Source organism: Podarcis muralis, chromosome 10 (genome assembly GCF_964188315.1).
Source record: "Podarcis muralis chromosome 10, rPodMur119.hap1.1, whole genome shotgun sequence".
NCBI lineage: Eukaryota > Metazoa > Chordata > Lepidosauria > Squamata > Lacertidae > Podarcis > Podarcis muralis.
The window spans coordinates 7,885,724-7,904,907 of NC_135664.1; the positions used below are offsets into that span (position 1 = coordinate 7,885,724).

A 19,184-nucleotide genomic window follows, 5' to 3' on the forward strand; every position below is an offset into this window, starting at 1 on the left:
GGCCCAGGGTGAGAACTTCAATACATAACAGTTCTGTTAGTGATCCTTCACATGAATGAACTCTGCAAGGAGGGTGCAATTTTTGAGTATAGCTTCACATCCAGTGTCCTTTACACTGCATCTTAAAGCTGCATTTCCATAATCGCTTAACAGACTTCTTAAATGAAGCAGCAAGCTTTGCAAGCATTTTAAAAGCCCTTTATTGTGTTACATCTGAAAGATACACAGGGTATTATATAGGCATCAAGTCATAATGTGTTCAGGCCTACTTACCTATATGCTTGCATAATATCTTCATAACCTCTTTAATTTAATGCACATTATACTTTCATCTCCACAGCTGTTATGATCTACCAATTCGAAGGAGCACCAAGTGGAAACATATACCAAATTAATGTAACCACTCCTGTAAAGGTAAGTCAATGTGAGTTTAATTTTAGAAAATAATGTTCTAGGAAATACAACAGTTAAAACTCTCCTCAACTGAATTTGGTAATCAGAAGTGATCAAAAGCCACACAGCATATCTGAAACTTATTGCACTGAAGCACTGAAGTCTTTGACATTGATTGACTGAGTTGCTGTGATGACAAGCTGGGTGGAGGAACAATATTAAAAGCAACAGTGTTCACAGTCCAGCTTTGGTGAGTAGGGATAGTTTTCAGTTGGACGGGGATTAAGACATCACACAGAAAGCTAGACTGAGTAAAAAAAAAGTTCATTTTTTTCAGATGTGTCCACATTACCTTATAATTTTTCCTCTTGATAGTAGCTGGAAGATTTCCAGGTGTTGGGAAGTAACAACGTCTTCTTTTTTAAAAAGATTGTTAAATTCATTTTATAAAGTGTATTTTATAATGAGAAAAATTATAACAACAGATGAAAATAAAAAGAGGAAAAGCGCACCATAAAATAGATACGTAGAACAAGTAAGGAAAATAACTTATGAGCTGATATGCTTGGGTATAGTCTAGAGAGCATTGCTCTGACTGGGGGGGGGGGGATGACCCATAATAGTAGGCTTTTAAGGAGATAAACTGACTCTGATACACTTAAGTCTATCTGGTTTCCATTTTTGTAAACACCTGCAGAAGAACCTCCAGAAGAAATTTCAGAACTGATTTATGGGGCATGCAGTGGAAGGTGAGAGTGGGAATTTCTGTTGCACAAATGGAAATCCTTGCATTGATGAAACAAATTGGTTGGATCCTGCCCATTGTCTTAGTTCAGCCAAGACGTTGTCAGCGTTTTCTGACTTCCCAGAATCCAGACAGAGAGACATTATTGCCCTTAAGAATTCCATTAAGGCCTGCTTAAACTATGATAGGGTTGCCATATTTCAAACAGTGACAATCTGGACTGAAAAGTTATTAAGCTTTTTGGGCAAAGTTGTTGAGCTATTTTTATGAAAAATTGGCAAAAACAGCACAGCTGACATGGGCTGCCATACATCCGGATTTTCCCCGGACATTTTTCCGATTTCCGCACAGACACTGGATTCCGGATATATTCGGGAAATCCTGGGCGTATGGCAACCCTAAACTATTAGTCAGTTTCTTGACCTAAGTTTGTTTCTACTCCATACCCAAACATTACCTAAGTAACATAACTAAGAATGAGTTTTTGCAGGTCACACCACTGTATATTAGGACCACATGCTTCTTTGCTTTGTTGTTGTTTAGTCGTGTCACACCCATGGACCAGAGCACGCCAGGCACTCCTGTCTTCCACTGCCTCCTGCAGTTTGGTCAAACTCATGCTGGTAGCTTTGAGAACACTATCCAACCATCTCGTCCTCTGTCGTCCCCTTCTCCTTGTGCCCTCCATCTTTCCCAACATCAGGGTCTTTTCCAGGGAGTCTTCTCTTCTCATGAGGTGGCCAAAGTATTGGAGTTTCAGCTTCAGGATCTGTCCTTCCAGTGAGCACTCAGGGCTGATTTCCTTAAGAATGGATAGGTTTGATCTTCTTGCAGTCCACGGGACTCTCAAGAGTCTCCTCCTGCACCAGAATTCAAAAGCATCAATTCTTTGGCGATCAGCCTTCTTTATGGTCCAGCTCTCACTTCCATACATCACTACTGGGGAAACCAGAGCTTGAACTATACGGACCTTTGTTGGCAAGGTGATGTCTCTGCTTGCCATGGCGAAGGGGCTTGAATAACCCAGAGAAGCTATGAACTATGCCGTGCAGGGCACCCAAGATGGACAGGTCATAGTGGAGAGTTTTGACCAATCGTGATCCAGCTGGAGCAGGAACCGGCAAGCCACTCCAGTATCCCTGCCAAGAAAACTCCATGGACAAAGACAACAGGCTTCTTTGCTTACCTCTTTACAAAGAATGTGTTTTGGTGCTCCTTGGAATTCTTAGCGCATCAGCTTCTTTCCCTACCCATCTCATGAGGGTTTGATGTTATTGTTTCTGTCTTGGAAGCAGCAGTTATCCCACGTGGGATTGTGTGAAGTTGATATTGGTTGTGGGTTTCTTACTATACAGTTCTGAGTATTTATTTTAATAATTTATATACTGCTTAATACAACAGTTTTTATGTGGTGTACAGTATGTGTGAAGATAAGATGTTGCACACGTGAAATAGGGTTAAAATAGGTGATGAAGGTGATGACATAACGCAGTGGGACAAAGGCAGAGATTAGGTATAACCTGGTGAGACTGTCCAGGCTAATTGCTGGAGGAATTATGGCTCTGCAGCATTTCCTGTAAAGAAAACAGGGAGTGAATTACCAAATGGAGCACAATTTACTAGCCATTTGCATCTCTCTGATTCATACTGCACAACAAAGCAGTACTGTGATCTCCCAATTTGTGTCATTTATTTCAGTATTCCATGACCCCAGCATCACCACTGTTCTCTATTTCTGGAACTGGAACCATTTCTTCCTTGAAGGTATTTGATTATGAGAAAGATCCACATAGGTGAGTACGTATTATTTAGGTAGTTCCTAAATGAGACCTAACTTGGCTCTTTTAATCGATTATTGTTAGCAGAGAAGAGATCTGTCGTATGGAACCCACAATGTGACATTTTGGGTGTTTTGGTTTTACAGCTATATGTTAAACATTACGGCAACAGACCACCTTGGTCAGAATACCAGTGGGACTCTGATAGTCACTATCATAAACAAGAATGATGAACAACCTTATTTTACCATGTAAGTGAAAAATTTTAGGTGTATCAAAACAGTGTATTTTGGCTTTATAAGTGGATGGCAGTTCACACAAGCCACTCCATGCATAGCTGGGATAGATGAGTCTAAGCCTTGTCCTGTCTGTGATCACCTCATTACCACCACCACATTCAACCACCATCAGAAGGAGCTCTATCTATGTACATCTGTACATACATAGAACTCCTTTTGATACCCACTGAAAGTGTGAAGTGTTGGAGTGAGGTAGTGGGTGGATGTGACTAGACGCCCTCTGCTCCTTCTGTGAATTCTTTCAATACAGAGGAGGCATCTGGAACTGTCCCCTTTCGGTGTTAATGATCCATGAGTTTGGGATGGTTCCAACACAATGATTAACTAGTTTGAGTTTTCTGCTCAATATTCGGCAGGTTATTTCAGTTCAGCATGTCAGGGCCAAACAGATTCAAGACTGAATCTTCCAGATATTATTATTATTATTATTAATTTGTTGTTACTTTAAAGCAGCTGTGAGACATTCTTATTTTTATCAGAAAATTGACACCCAATTCTATACAGTGGTACCACAGGTTACATACTCTTCAGGTTACAGACTCTGCTAACCCAGAAATATTACCTCGGGTTAAGAACTTTGCTTCAGGATGAGAACAGAAATCGCACGGCGGCAGTGGGAGGCCCCATTAGCTAAAGTGGTGCTTCAGGTTAAGAACAGTTTCAGGTTAAGAACGGTCCTCCAGAACAAATTAAGTACGTAACCAGAGGTACCACTGTATTTGTGTTTACATATATTGACAATGATAAGCATGAGGGACGCATGCTAGACAGTGATTTTCACCCCAAAATTTTTTTTGTCTGGCCACAATGCTAGGACATACCATATGGGATAGTGCTGTGGGTGTGTCATTTAGTGTGGCACAAAAGTTACTTTGAGGTGAAAAACCACTTCATAAATGGAGCTTGGGAGTGGGCTTCTCATGTTAAAGTGTTCCATGGCACCCTGGGGTGCCTTGAATGGTGGTCCGGGGTGCTGTGGGCAACACTGGCCTCTGTCCCTCTTTCCTTCGCTGCTTCCTCTGATGCCCTCTTGCGTCTCTGCCTCCCAAAGGCTTGCACAGCCTTTTGTTGCAGCAGCCCTGGGATCCACCTGGCTCTGGAAGGATCAAGGTCAGCTTATTATCATACTTTTTGTCTAAGGCACTCAAGGTAGTGGTCGTGAATCTTCACAACAACTCTGTGAGGTAGGTTAGGCTGAGAAATAGTGACTGGCTCAACGTCACCTAATGAAATTCACACTGGTCACACTAAAGAGACAATAATCTAGAGTCTAGATATTTTTAACCCAAGATGCCGGTACTCTTTTATACAAGGAAGAGCTGCTCAAACATTCACATCTGTGGCTTCATTTTCTACAACAGGAAACAAAGAGCTTTCAATATTCTAGAAGAAAGTCCACCAGGAGACATGGTTGCCAATGTAACAGCTAAGGATCCGGATGATGAGGACGGTGTTAGTAGTCTTCGCTTCAGGATCATTCCTGAAGGGATTCCTTATTTCTCCATAGATACAGGTCAGCATTTCATTTTATGGATTTCTGAAGGATTTGGAATGGCAAGAAACATTGTGGGCTACGGAAAGCAAGTTCACTGAGTAAATGCTGAAGGAACTGAGCTTGCTTGGCCCGGAGAAGAGAAGGCAAGAGGAGGGTCATGATATCACCTTTCAAATATCTGAAGGGCTGTGTTATGCCTATCAGTGTGGTTGCTCGAGAGCGATCAGGCAAGGTCCCTCACTGGTCTTTTCAAAGGCTTTATTATTGGTGCAAAACATTTACAATGCAGAACGCCTCTATTCCTTGTTTTGCTCACTCACTAGCAGAATCTGAGAGTGGGCGGTCCTTAAACCTTCCCCAGCAGAGTAGTCTTTTGACCCCCAGCCGACGCCTCCCCTCTCTGCATGAAAGCCTACTGCGCAGGGAAGGCTTGGGGAAAGGGGGACCTCCCTCCTCCCCGCTTTGCTCAGGCTCTTGGCTCTTTCTTGCATCCTCTGAGCCCTGCAGCTCTTCTCCACTAGAGGCAGGGCTTCCTTCCTCCGAGATAATCACAGCCGTGGGGTGGAGGGAACTCTCCCTTCCCTGTGTTCATTGACCTCCTGCATCGAAACCCTAAATGCAATTAATTTAAGGGGAAAAAGCTGCTATTTAGTTTCTATTGAACTCTCCCACCGACTGAAGAAAGTGCTGCTGCTTCTAGAATGTCTCCACAGCTCAGAAAAACTGGGAGTGTATAACTCTATATTTAGAGTGAGAGAGTAGAGTGGGGGTATTGGTGTTTGGAAACAAATGTATGTAGGATGTGGAACACCCATTCAAAATAAAATTCCTAAGTCACAGAAGATATTTGTGCTGCACGCAATTGGAAATGCTTACAGTATATTTCTTTCTCAGTAACTGGTGTGCTTCTGGTGGCTAGAAGAATAGACCGAGACTCGGACCCTTTGCGAGAACATCCCAACATTACATTGATCATTCGCGTTGACGATAGGCCTAGCGGTGGACAATATGCTGAAACCGAAATTGTTGTAACTATTGAAGATATTAACGACAAACCACCAGAATGTGACAAATACAATTACAGGTATTTGTATTTTTGCACTTTTATCAAATTCCACAACATTTGAGCAAGATTTAAGAACAGATTATAGCTCCTGAATCTTTTTTAGCACAGGGTTTGTGCTAAAAGTTATGAGGTTGTAGTGGTAATTGTAATTTATTGCTAGAATAAAAACCAAGCACCACCAAAACATTAGGATTAAATTATTTTCTTAATATAGTATCGGTGGATAACACTACTAATATCTGAAGTAATTCAATGGCCACTCTCCAGTACTAGCAATAAATAATAGTAATAGTAATAATAATAATAATAATAATAATAAGGCAAAATCAAATCCTTATAAGAAAATGTAGTAGGATAGTTGTTACATATGTATATATTTAAAAATCTTGTCCTAAGTCACTGTCAAAACTTCTTAGCAAATTGTCAAAACTTGTTAGCAAATTATGCCCTCTTGAGCTCTCCTGTCTTTCTGGCTATCTTCCTTATGTTTTCCAGCCCCACAATGCTCCTTTCTAAATGCCAGCAGCTCATATTTCATCCCAGGACCTACTTTAGATTTTTCATAATCAGACCAACTTTCTGCTTTTCCCAAAGAAGCTGTGCTTTGTCATTTTTTAAATAGCCAAGCTCCCCCGTCCCCCACCAGAATGTTTATAGACATTCTGTGACGTCACAGCCGCTCCGCCAAAGGCTAGAGTGGACTCGCTGACAAACAACAAAGGATAATGGATTTTTTATCCCATGTACAATATTAATTTGGCCTGGAATAAGGATTATCAGTTATTTGTGCCTTTCTTTAAAAGGAGAGAGATAAAAGAAACAGACCGCCCTGGAGAAATAATTATTGATTTGAAAGATTTCTGTCGTGACTATGATGCTGAGTTACAAAACCAGCTGTTTAACTTCACTGGACTGTCTGGCGTTGGAAGTAGCAAGTTCACACAGGATCCACCTGGCTCTGGAAGGATCAAGGTCAGCTTATTATTGATTTATTCTCAAAATAATTTATTTACTAAATTAAGAAAATTTAGATCCCCACAGCTTATTGCTCTCTGAGCACTGTACAAAGAGGAAACTAATATTTTTTTAAAAAAACACAAAATGAATGACAACAGATATGTAATGGAAGTAACAATTGCCAGAACAGCAGAGGCAACCTTAAATGACTAGAAAGTAAAAACGCATTTAGAACTACTGGTTCTCAAAGCAACTTGCATAGAATTATCAACACAGCAATTAAAATGAAAGTATAACTAACATAGGCATCACTAAACCTGGCAAGCCAAGGCCAAACACTGTGCAGAAAATAAAGCAACAATACAGTTTCTAGAGTCTCTTTCTAGGTAATCAAATGCCTTTTTTAAAACAGGAAAACCTGTAAGTCAGGTGGACCCTGATGATTGTACAGTTCCAGTACACATAGTTTGGCTTACTGTGTCATGTGAAATAGTTCCTCAACTGGAATTGTTGTTCTTCCAAAACAGGAAGTATGCATATGGGGTTTCTTGCTACAGTTTTTTTTGCATAAATGAATTACAGGAAACAGATCTAAATCACAAAAGAAAGCTCTGCTAGTGGAGGAGAATTTCTGTGTTACTCTTCAATAAAATCTTTGTGGGCAGCATGTTTAGTCGTGTCCGACTCTTCGTGACCCCATGGACCAGAGCACGCCAGGCACTCCTGTCTTCCACTGCCTCCCGCAGTTTGGTCAAACTCATGTTTGTAGCTTCGAGAACACTGTCCAACCATCTCGTCCTCTGTTGTCCCCTTCTCCTTGTGCCCTCCATCTTCCCAACATCAGGGTCTTTTCCAGGGAGTCTTCTCTTCTCATGAGGTGGCCAAAGTATTGGAGCCTCAGCTTCAGGATCTGTCCTTCCAGTGAGCACTCAGGGCTGATTTCCTTCAGAATGGATAGGTTTTATCTTCTTGCAGTCCATGGGACTCTCCAGAGTCTCCTCCAGCACCATAATTCAAAGCATCAATTCTTTGGCAATCAGCCTTCTTTATGGTCCAGCTCTCACTTCCATACATCACTCCTGGGAAAACCATGGCTTTAACTATAAAGACCTTTGTCGGCAAGGTGATGTCTCTGCTTTTTAAGATGCTGTCCAGGTTTGCCATCACCTTTCTCCCAAGGAGCAGGTGTCTTTTAATTTCGTGACTGCTGTCACCATCGTGGGCAGCATACAATAACATAATAGAAACTATAAAACTGCTACCGGATAACACTTAGAAGCAGCATTAAAACTGGATACCACTGTAATCAACATCCACCTTATGCTACATGCTGGAACATCCTAGCTAACAAATAGGTCTTCACCTGGTGCCAAAATAACATCAAGGTTGAGGTTTGTAGAGCCACCCCAAGGAGGGGTGCCACAACTGAAAAGGCCTTCTTTCTGGTTGCTTCCCAGCTAACTTCAGATGGTGGGGAACATGGAAGAGGGGTTTGAAGATGATCACAAAGTTTAGGCAGGTTTGTGTTGTAGAAGATGGTCCTTAAGGTAGCCAGGTTCCAAGGGCTTTCTAGATACAGTGGTACCTCGGTTTAAGAACACTCTGGTTTAATAACGGTTTGGTTTACAAACTCCACAAAACCGGAAATAATGTTTTGGTTTGAGAACTTTACCTCGGTCTAAGAACGGAATCTGAACGGTAGAAGGGCACTGGCGGCGGGAGGCCTCATTAGGGAAAACGCACCTCCGTTTAAGAACGGTTTGGGTTTAAGAACGGACTTCCGGAACGGATTAAGTTCATAAACCGAGGTACCACTAGCAATTGCTAGTATTTTGAATTGTGCCTGGAAATGGATTGCCAGCTGGTGTAGCTGTTGGGAGACCTGGCCAAGTATGATTCATATAGCCAGTCCCAGTTAGTAACCAGCTGTATGTTGCACTGACCGATGTTTCCAGAAAGTATTTAAGGTTAGTCCCATATACATTGCAATAATCAAATTTTGAAGTTACCAGGGCCACACTACTTCTGTCCAGGAGGGGTCACAACCTAAGCTGGTGGGAAGAGGTTGATCAGGATCGATAGAGGCAAACTTTCATGAGTAAATGATGTTCCTGAAATTGAATAATACTAACCTTTAAGAAGCAATCCTAAGCTGCTGGGAAGGGTAGTTGAGGAGGCCTCCCATACTGCAGATCTCCTTCTACAAGCGCCATGGGTGGAGAAGGAGCTTCACCTCTGGGCGGCATCTTGTTTTGATGGCGGAAGACTTCTCACCACCTCTCCACTGCCTGTGTTCTGACAAGGGAAGAAAAGGAACATGTTGGGGTGGATCAGGGAGGCCTTTAAAAACAGTTCCAGGGGTCAATTTTTGAAAAGAATAACCAAGTACAAAAAGTGGGGCAGTTGCTCCCCATCTACTTCCTTGTCTGGTGTACATTCAGCAGGGCTTAGGAGGTAGTGGTCCTTCTGCCACGAATTGTCCTCCCTCTCCCCTTTCCATTGGATTACAGTCAGACCTCAGGTTGAATGTGCTTCAGGTTGAGCGCTTTTGGGTTGCACTCCTCAGCAACCTAGAAGTAACGGAGCGCCTTATTCCAGGTTTCGCTGCTCATGCATGCGCAGATGCTCAGAATGATGTCACACGCATGCGCGGAAGCAGCAAAACACGACCCACGCACGTGCAGATGCGCCATTGCATCTTACGTTCCATTCAGGATGCGAACAGGGCTCCGGAATGGATCCCGTTCACATCCTGAGGTACCACTGTACTCTGTTAAGAAAACAAACCTTTCCAATGCAGCTTATCACTAAAGTCACAATACAATAGTAAAATCGCAATAAGCCACCAGCAAATAAAATTCTCCCAATTTTTATCCAGCTGATAGGAAATGTGGATCTTGAAAATGCAACTGATGGAGCAGAGAAGGAAGAATATACTCTGACCACTGAGGTGCAGAATATTGCTTTCCCATACTATGCTAGCAAGTATCTCCTTTATTCTTCTTATTTATTATTTTAATTTTTAATTTTCCTACATTCTTCTTCTTCTGAAGGAACTTTAAATAGGATTTGCAACTTTAAAACAGGATTTGTTTCATCCTTCATCCTTCCCTTAATTGCTATATTTACAGGTATTATCTACATTTATGTCAAAATACAACCAGTCAACGAGTTTAAGCCAGTATTCAGTGATACTTCGTATGTTTTTAATGTGTCAGAAATAGCAGCAGGTAAGTAACAACACTTCTTTCAGCATTGTACAAGGCTGTAGAATGTAAGTATACTCCAAAATAATTTCTGACTGTATGGGGCCATCAGCCACTCATCCTTTCAAGCAAGTAATTGTGCTGTGCTTAATGCTGCATTCATTCATTTTAGTTAGTAAGTTACACACACACACACACACACACACACACACACACACACCAGTCGAGTGCTTGCCCCTCCCTCTGCCAAGCAGTGGCAAGAGTTCATAGGGTCCCAGGCACTCAGACAGGATCTGTGCTGCTTTGGAGAATTGAAGACAAGGCTTTGTTGTGGCTTGAAGAAAAATGGTTTATTCACCTATTTACACCTTCACTCTGCATGAAGGAAGTCCGGATCTTACTGCATGTTCATTTCAAGAGGGGTTTGTACCCCACAGCTAATAATAATAATAATAATAATAATAAATTTTATTTATATCCCGCCCTCCCCAGCCGAAGCCGGGCTCAGGGCGGCTAACAACACTAAAACAGTACAACATTATAAATACATTCTAAAAATTAATTAAAATACAAATTGATGGCAACCATAGACTAAAGCTTTGTAGAGATTGCCAAAGGAGGGAGTCAGGCTGCGCCCTGACCAAAGGCCTGGTGGAACAGCTCTGTCTTACAGGCCCTGCGAAAAGATGTCAAGTCCTGCAGGGCCCTTGTCTCTTGCGACAGGGCATTCCACCAGGTTGGAGCCGCAGTCGAAAAAGCTCTGGCTCTAGTTGAGGCCAGCCTAACCTCTCTGTGGCCTGGGACCTTCAAGATGTTTTTATTTGAAGACCTGGAGCCCAAGGCATCTCTGCATCCAGCCTCCTCCAAAGATGGATCTTAGCTCTTCTTCCTGCTTCTTATTCCCAACAACCTCCCCTCAAACACACACCCTGTCACCTTGGCAACCTGTTCACATGGGGGTGGGGGAGTTCTCTTGTATTGTTAATAGCCCTCTATTGTTCTTTTGATAGCCATAGCTCAGCCAGGTTGGTTTGTATAAGCCAGCCCAGGAATTTCCTGCCTGGCACAGCTCTGCAGCATGTACTTTAATCCATATTCCAATTGATCAAAATCCTAGCATTTAGTAATTTCTAGGGTTTAGTGGTAAGGTAAAGGTAAAGGGACCCCTGACCATTAGGCCCAGTCATGACCGACTCTGGGGTTGCGGCGCTCATCTCGCTTTATTGGCCGAGGGAGCCGGTGTACAGCTTCCAAGTCATGTGGCCAGCATGACTAAGCCGCTTCTGGAGAACCAGAGCAGCGCACGGAAACGCTGTTTACTTTCCCACCAGAGCGGTACATATTTATCTACTTGCGCTTTGACGTGCTTTCGAACTTCTAGGTGGGCAGGAGCAGGGACCGAGCAAAGGGAGCTCACCCCGTCGCGGGGATTCGAACCACCAACCTTCTGATCAGCAAGTCCTAGGCTCTGTGGTTTAACCCACAGCGTCACCCGTGTTTAGTGGGGACCCCCTTAATCTATTACAATAATGGTTTGCATAAAATGGTATAAAGCTAGGGTTGCCATACTTCAAAAAGTGAAAATCCGGACAGAATTAGGGTGGCGGGGGCATATTTGTTGAGTTTTTTTATTTTTGGGCAATGTTATTGAGCTTCTTTGCAATACACACACACGCACGCACGCACGCACACACACAGTTTTGAGCTTTTCCCAAATGATTTCTGCCCGAACGCTCTTTTCAAGGGCCAAATCCCAGCTATGTCCAGGAAATTCCAGAAGTATGCCAGCCCTAATAAAGCAGAGTTTTCCATTCTGGGGAACCCCCAGCCCATGCCCTAATTAGACCTGCCAGTCCCTCCCATTTGGGCCAGGAGACCACTTTGGCTAAGCCGCACCCACCTGCCCTACACTTGACATCATGTACTTTTAAAAGAGTTGCCAAGCTGTTTCATGGATTAGGGTGGTGCTGAATGGATTCGTGATATCACAAGCTCCAGGAAGCAGGAGACCTCCACAAGCAGATCCTCCCCATTATGCTACGCCACCATTTTTAAAAGGAGTTGCCTCAAAAGCACCACTGTTTACAAAGCAGCACAGCTTCCTCTGCCAGTTTCACAGTGCATGAACATGTCATATCCACCCTGACAGAGAAATCCTATGCGTATTTATTCAGAGATATGTCTCACTGTGTTTATTGGGGCTCATTCCTTGGTAAATGTGCTTACGATTCAGAAAACAGAACTATTTTTAAACTAGAGAAATGGAGGTGGGTGTGGAGAAGGCCCCTGTAACATGGTTAGAACTGCAGCAAATTCTCCTGGATGTAAACCGTTTGGAAGCCATTTTACATATAAGCCGTATATAAATAAATAAACAATAGTGGGTGGTATTCAACTAAGTTTTACTCTGAATGGGACCCATTGAAATGAATGAATATGACTAACTTAGGTCTGCTAATTTCTGTGGGTCTACTTTGAGTAAAACGTAGTTGAAGATTTATTTATTTACTTGTCAAATTTATAAAGCTTTCCGTCACCAAACATTCCCTAGGCAGCTTACAGCAGAATATTAAGAATGCAGTTATAATAATAATGAAAACCATCCATAAGAAAAGCAGATATGGAAACTGCTGAGGCAATCTGCAAAGTCCTTCACCTTTAATATTGGAAATACATTTCCCTCCAAGATGTGTGTGTTCAAATGTTGCTTCGTTTCAGTTTATTCCAGAATCGGACAAGTGATTGCTACAGACAAAGATGTACCACCCACCGGAATATCATATTCAATTTCAGTTGGAAAAGGCAACCCTAACTTCTCAGAAATTTTCTGGATTGATCCTACAGAGGGCTACTTGACAATTATAGCTAGATTAGACTACGAAACGTGGCAGAGTGCCATTCTCATGGTGCAGGCCTCTGACAACAATGGCGAGTCTGCAACTGTGCCGGTGAGTAAGATGCTGGCTTTTAGGCCAATATGTCTACTTCTAATATGTGCACCTTTCTTCCAAGTGTCTAATAAAAACAATAGGGCTTGCAAGGCATTCCAAGAGTGCAAAGAAATTTGCATGGGGGTTTTCTGAACCGGATGAGTTTCATATTTCAATTTCCACTATTCCATTCCAAAACTCAGAGCCATCCTTCATCCAGACCTGACAGCTTCTGGACCCTGAGTCAAATGGGACCTCCTTAGAAAAGGAAGTTGCTTCCACCTAGCGAGGACTCTGAGGCAGCCTCTATAAAGGGCACGCCATCCTTCCACTCAAGGGCTCCAACATATACCCTTTGCCACATGCCTGCCTTCCTCTTATGCCACAGCAGCTCCAAAAACAAAGAAAATAGCAAACCTGAAGAGAAACGGTCAGTTGAAGAACAGAGTGGTCACTTGGCAGCCTGACATCTTCACTGAGGTCTACTGCTGAGGGATGAGACCTGACTTAAGTGCTAGCAGGACTGAGTACCCCACGTGACAAGTAGGCTTTCCATAAGGAGAACCCCTCATCAACCTCTGCTTGGCTGGAGCTGGTATAACACCTATCCTTTCTTTGTGGGCAGCTCTCCTGCTATTTCAGCAAATGCCCTGGACCCTGGTTCCCCCATCTCTCTAGTAGGCCTCTGACTCCATCCCAGCTGCTCCTGTTTGCAGAAATGGGACACCCCTTGTTCACACTGTTTGCTCATTGGAGTGGATAAACAATTAGGAAAGAAACCCTCTCCTGACATCTTTTAGACCTATTGAAATTAATGAGCCTAAGTTAGTCATTTCTATTCTGAGTAGGATCAGTGTTGAATACCACGCAATATCCCTAAAAGGTGGGTGGGAGAGGATCAGTTCTTGCCAGTGAGTATAAAAAGTAACCTGGCTTAATTACAAGAAAGGTGGTTTCATACACACACCCTGCTCCCTTCTTTTAGGTAACAGTGAATGTTCTTGAAGCAAATGATGAGCCACCAATCTGCAGTCCTAATTCCTATTTGCTGAACATTCCAGTAGACCAAACTTCTGGCAACATTGCTGGATTCCATATTACATGTGTGGATCGCGATTCAAGTCCTAGATCATTCCGTTATTCTTTTGATTCAGGTAATTTACTTTTGGACTTTTGAATTTCCCTGTGTGATTGTTTGCTAGCAGTCTTTAATAGAATCAAGTGTGTATTACAACCAAACATTTCATGTGTTTTTGATTGTATATGACGTTGGTTCCCAGGGCCAGTCCTACCTTTAGGCAGAATGAAGCAACTGCCTCGGTCAGTGGATGCTGGAGGGTGGGGCAAGGAGCAGTGCAAGAGGTTGGAGGACAGAATTGTGTGGGCTATGCAGCCTCCCTAAACTAGCTCAGGTATAGCTCTCAGGTACAGTGGAGGATGCTGTCCAATCATCAGTACAGTGGTGCCCCGCAAGACGGAAAACCCGCTAGACGAAAAGGTTTTCCGTTTTTGAGTTGCTTCGCAAGACGAATTTCCCTATGGGCTTGCTTCACAAGACGAAACGTCTTGCTAGTCTTGCGATTTCCCCCCACTTCCCCCCCCCCTTTTTCTAAGCCGCTAAGCCGCTAATAGCCTTTTAGCAGCTAAGCCGCTAAGCCTTTAATAGCCGCTAAGCCGCTAAACCGCTAATAGCACTAATCCGCTAAGCCGCTAATAGGGTTGCTTCGCAAGACGAAAAAAGCGCTAGACGAAGAGAATCGCGGAACGGATTCTTTTCGTCTTGCGAGGCACCACTGTATGTGCTCTGGTCCATGATGATGTCCGTAGTCAAGGGAAGATAATGGCCCAGGCAACATGGAAATTAGGTCCAGGAGCAGATGAGAAGGTCATGACACCTTGGATAGGGATCAAGGTGGTGGTTCAGAACCACACTTCCTGATCTCGCAGCTGAGCTAGAAATTACAAATTTTCTCAGCATAGCAACTGGCAGAGCTTTATAGTCCACTAGCATGATGACTCGGTTGTCTGAAACTTACATCAGTTGTAAGGGACAGAGCAACATAAGCCAATGGGGAGCAAAACTTGTGCATTGAGATTTCTATGCAGCAACCACCAGGTTAATTGGAAATGTCACAAATCCATCCATGCTAGAGAATCAAAATCAGAAGCTTCCTTCCTGTAATTTGCTACTCGTTTTAATCTGCAATTTTACCTTGGCTTTGTTTTAGGTAATGTGAATAACCACTTTGCTTTCTCACCAAATGCTGGCTCTAATGTCTCGCGGCTCATCCTTGCATCCCCTTTTGACTTCGAAAGCGGCTTGGATAAAATTTGGAACTACAGGCTGAAAGTCTTCATAACAGACGATAACCTACTGTCAGTGGGAGACAGAGCTACAGTCCGCATTGAAACTGGCACAGTGACGCTAACCATCAACGTCATCCCAAAGCCAACCACAGAGGCCCCTACAACAGTAAGTGCTCTTGCGTGCAGGTCCCTGTCTGCGTGGCATTAAGAGACATCAGTAAATATGCCTCTTAATAAGTGGAACCTCTGGATTCCCCTAGGGGGATGTGAAAAGCCTGGGCCCACCTCTCCACAAAGTAGTTTTCCAGTGAAATGAGTTGTTGACTAGGAGTGTGTCATTAACGCTACCATCTAGAATTCGGGTTGGGAACCTTTATCCGTGTGTGTGTGTGTGTGTGTGTGTGAGAGAGAGAGAGAGAGAGAGAGAGAATCTGGCCCTCAGGACTCTCCCTCAGTCATGCCTCCACCCTAGACACACACCCCACTGAATATTTTTGCATGCCTGGGGTGTGTCCTTGAACTGTGATGTTTCTTTCTATCCTCAATTCAGGGAAACGAGGTGGGGAGGGGTGTGCTTGGGTGGGTGTAAAAACGAAAAATTTATATTTCTCCGCCCACTTTTGCCCCTGGCCCCCGGAAGGTTGCCCACAAAGCAATATGGCCGGCAGGTTGCAAAAGCCTCCCCCCTCACTTCTTTAGAAGTCTCTCTATCTATGACAACCGCTGAGCTAAAATAAACCATAGTTTCTAAACACATCCACAAAGGCTGCAATCCTATATTCATTTGCTTGGGAATAAGTCCCATTGACCCAAGGGGTTTACTTATAGAAACTAACCCCCTGCAATTCAGGAATCTTTTGCTCAACGTGGGGCTAACCTTCCATTATGAATATGTTTCTTTTGACATTTTTAAATTTTGTTTTGCAAGCCTCGTGTTATCATTTTGACTAGCAGAGAAAATGTGTATTCTGCCTTGGCTTGGTACGTGCCATTCACCATTTCCCTTGGCAGCTTGGTCCTCCTTGGGCTTCTTGCGTATCTCACCTTTTGGCTGGCAAAATACATCCGCGCCCACTGCCCACCAAAGCCTAGAGCTCCAAAACCGAGAGCTGATAAACAGCCACTGTAAGTAATTAACAGAAACAATGCACCTTGTATCATTTCTTTCTACACTAATGTATTACTGCCTCCACTAAGAATCCATGAATCCATGATCCAAGATCACATACCCTCAATTGTTTCTGCTACACTTAAGTTTCAATGTAAAATACGCACTTTACCTAGAATCTCACATGGTACGTGGAATATGTTTTACAGCAGCTTGTCTTTTTTTGCACAAAAGAAAAGTGAAAGCAAAACGCAAAATACTAATACTGAATATAATAGAGTAGCCTTTGTTCAAGAAAGACAAAGTAAAATGACTTTAAAAACATGCAACATTTTCCCATTCACGTAAATTGCATTAGACAAAATTCAGTAGCAGAAATTATTATATGAACACCAAGTTGCTCTTATCTGTCTGCTGCAAAGCAACTGGAGGAAGATGGGTGGGTATGAGATAACAACAGGAATTAACCCTCAGTAGGAGGAGCACCTAACAGAACATCATAGTCCCTGGTATGTTGCATTCTTCCCCTAGAATAAAAGCACTAAAATGTTATGCCATGTGTCAGGGGCTCAGGGACTGAGCCACAGGAGAAGGAGGAGATGGAGAGCGAAGGGGAACAATCGGAGGGGAGCGCAGGAGGGTGTGACAGTGACCAGGGAGATTCCCTGAGCCTCTCCAGCGAATCAGAAGATTCCCAGAAGGAGGCCCCCAGGGTCAGGGCAAGGGGGGCCAGTGGGGAGTCGCCAAGCGGCAGCTGGAAATCAGGGGTAGCTTCCCCACCAGAGCGCAGCAGGGGGGGGGGAGAATCCCACAGATTAGAACAAAAGCCTCCTCCTGCAGGAGGAGGGAGTGAGGCAGGACTGACCACACCTCCGGCAGAGAGTGGAGGGGCGGAGGAGAGAGCAGGGCCGTCCAGCCTCCCGGAAGGAGAAAGCAGTGAAGGGAGCAGTGTAGCCGTTAGGAGGAAAGTGGCCGGCTGCGCGCGCGTGCCAAGTTCAAAGGTAGAGGCGCGAGGGACAGCAGAAAATCCGGATTGGGAGCCAGGTCCCAAAGCCCGCCGGAGACAGGGGGAGGAGTCAGAAGAATCCGCCTCCGAAGAGTCCAGGAGGGTTGGGATCCCAGAGGGAAGGAGGACCCGGAGGCGTAAGGAGCAGAGGGAGGAAAGGAAGAGGTGGAGCAAAGCTCGGGTATTGAACTGGTGTAAAGGAGGGGCGGATTCAGACGGGACTTCGCTGGTCTAAGGACTCAGACGTAGCGCTGCGCGCCACGGATATCAAACCAACAATGAACCACAATAAAGACTTTTGTTTATAAAAAGCAACTGGCGTTGGTCCTTTGTGAGCTGGGACCTGAGGCAGCCGCTGACACCATGCATATTGTGTTTAGGGGCAGACTTCATTCACACGGCCATCAGTACCAAATTGCATTGTTATGATATCTGCCACTTAAACCTGGATCATGAGCAAATGCCCGTCACCCAAAATTTGGAGTCTCCATTGTGTTTGATATGTATTATAGGATTAAATGCTCATTTGTGTATTGTATTGCCAAATGACTGCTCAAATAGATTAACATTTATCTATTTATTTATTTATTATTTTACGACAGGATGAAACCACCAGGTATGCATTTCCCCTTTTTTCAAATTGTGTGCATAATTTCTCAGATAACTCTTCAGTCCAGATTTGCATGTTCTAAAGTCCTGTTGAGGTCAAATAACAAAGTTAGATCGAAATCTAGACCAGAATGTAAAGTTTCAAATATTAGCAGAGCTGGGCAGAGTTTTGTTATATAGTTTATAGCCAACGAGGCTGGTACTCTCCACCACATTTGTTTGATACTGCAGTGCCTGCTTCCTTCCACATATGTATCACTTGCTAGGTCAGTAACTGGAGGCACAAACTGGATTCAGGTGTGCATTTGAATTCAATCTGAGTGTGGAAACCACCCACCACTAATTCATCCATCCATCTGCACTACATTGATTTCAATGGGATGCATATTATTTATTTATTGTTTTTTAAAATTTTAAACTATGCCCATAATTACAGATCTAGTTTAAATCTGGGGTATTGTTAAAAGGTAGCATAAGCAAGACCATATTTTCCTTTTTTTCCAATAGAAAAGAAGAAAGCTAAGAAAGAAGTAGTTTGGGTATGTATGCTATCAAACAGAAAATAAAAAGAAGTGTTGCTAGCATAAGACTCTCCCTTTCTTCTTTCTTCCCATCCTAATGTTATAGAAGCTTTTCCTTTCTGTTCAGAACCTATATTCAAAATACAAAGCACACAAGTATTTGGGTCACTGCTTTTCTTGCTGTAATGCACAGAAGCAAGAGCCCAGCCACTCCTAGTTGCTGTTTCCTTCTAATGCTTTGTTTATGAGGAATAGCCAACATGGCGTCCTCCAGACTACAGCTCCCATCATCCTTGACCATCAACTATGCTGGCCAACAGCAGATGGAAGGTACCACATTGCTTACCTCTGCTTCACACCATTATTGTAATTCACAAGTGAATCAAGAATGTAACGTGCTTTGAAAAAAGTTGCCCTAATTTGCATATAGGTGGTTAAGATACATTTATGAGCCATGAATAAATCATCTTGTCATCAGGTTTTGAAACCTGTAAAAGTACTATTTCTTGCATTCTAAGTTACATTTCCCATAAAATAGGGATAAAGCATGGATAATCTATAAGATTTGTTTGGAAAACCTTGTGCAGAAAAGCCTGAGAACAGCACCTCTCTCTTTAACCAACCAATTTACCTGGCACAATGATTAGATTCCCAGCAACCTACCTTTCATAGGTCTCTGAAATCTGCTTCATTCTATATAGGTCAATATTTCTGCTCTTCTCACTATTAAAAAATAAATAAATGACACTGATTTCTTGATTTCT

General features: G+C 43.2%; 1 protein-coding gene across 2 annotated transcripts in view; it reads left to right on the forward strand.

The window, feature by feature from the left end:
* CDHR3 (cadherin related family member 3) overlaps positions 1 to 19,184 on the forward strand; it is a 47,056-nt gene that overhangs the window by 24,772 nt on the left and 3,100 nt on the right. For both annotated transcript variants that reach the window (XM_028747448.2, XM_077935783.1), the window contains exons 3-16: positions 341 to 414; positions 2,837 to 2,931; positions 3,063 to 3,167; positions 4,577 to 4,728; positions 5,605 to 5,794; positions 6,580 to 6,748; positions 9,612 to 9,714; positions 9,865 to 9,963; positions 12,658 to 12,887; positions 13,855 to 14,023; positions 15,098 to 15,342; positions 16,105 to 16,301; positions 17,893 to 17,906; positions 18,407 to 18,438. In XM_028747448.2, the coding sequence (XP_028603281.2) occupies positions 341 to 414; positions 2,837 to 2,931; positions 3,063 to 3,167; positions 4,577 to 4,728; positions 5,605 to 5,794; positions 6,580 to 6,748; positions 9,612 to 9,714; positions 9,865 to 9,963; positions 12,658 to 12,887; positions 13,855 to 14,023; positions 15,098 to 15,342; positions 16,105 to 16,301; positions 17,893 to 17,906; positions 18,407 to 18,438 (1,874 nt within the window). The remainder of the gene's footprint in view (positions 1 to 340; positions 415 to 2,836; positions 2,932 to 3,062; positions 3,168 to 4,576; positions 4,729 to 5,604; positions 5,795 to 6,579; positions 6,749 to 9,611; positions 9,715 to 9,864; positions 9,964 to 12,657; positions 12,888 to 13,854; positions 14,024 to 15,097; positions 15,343 to 16,104; positions 16,302 to 17,892; positions 17,907 to 18,406; positions 18,439 to 19,184) is intronic.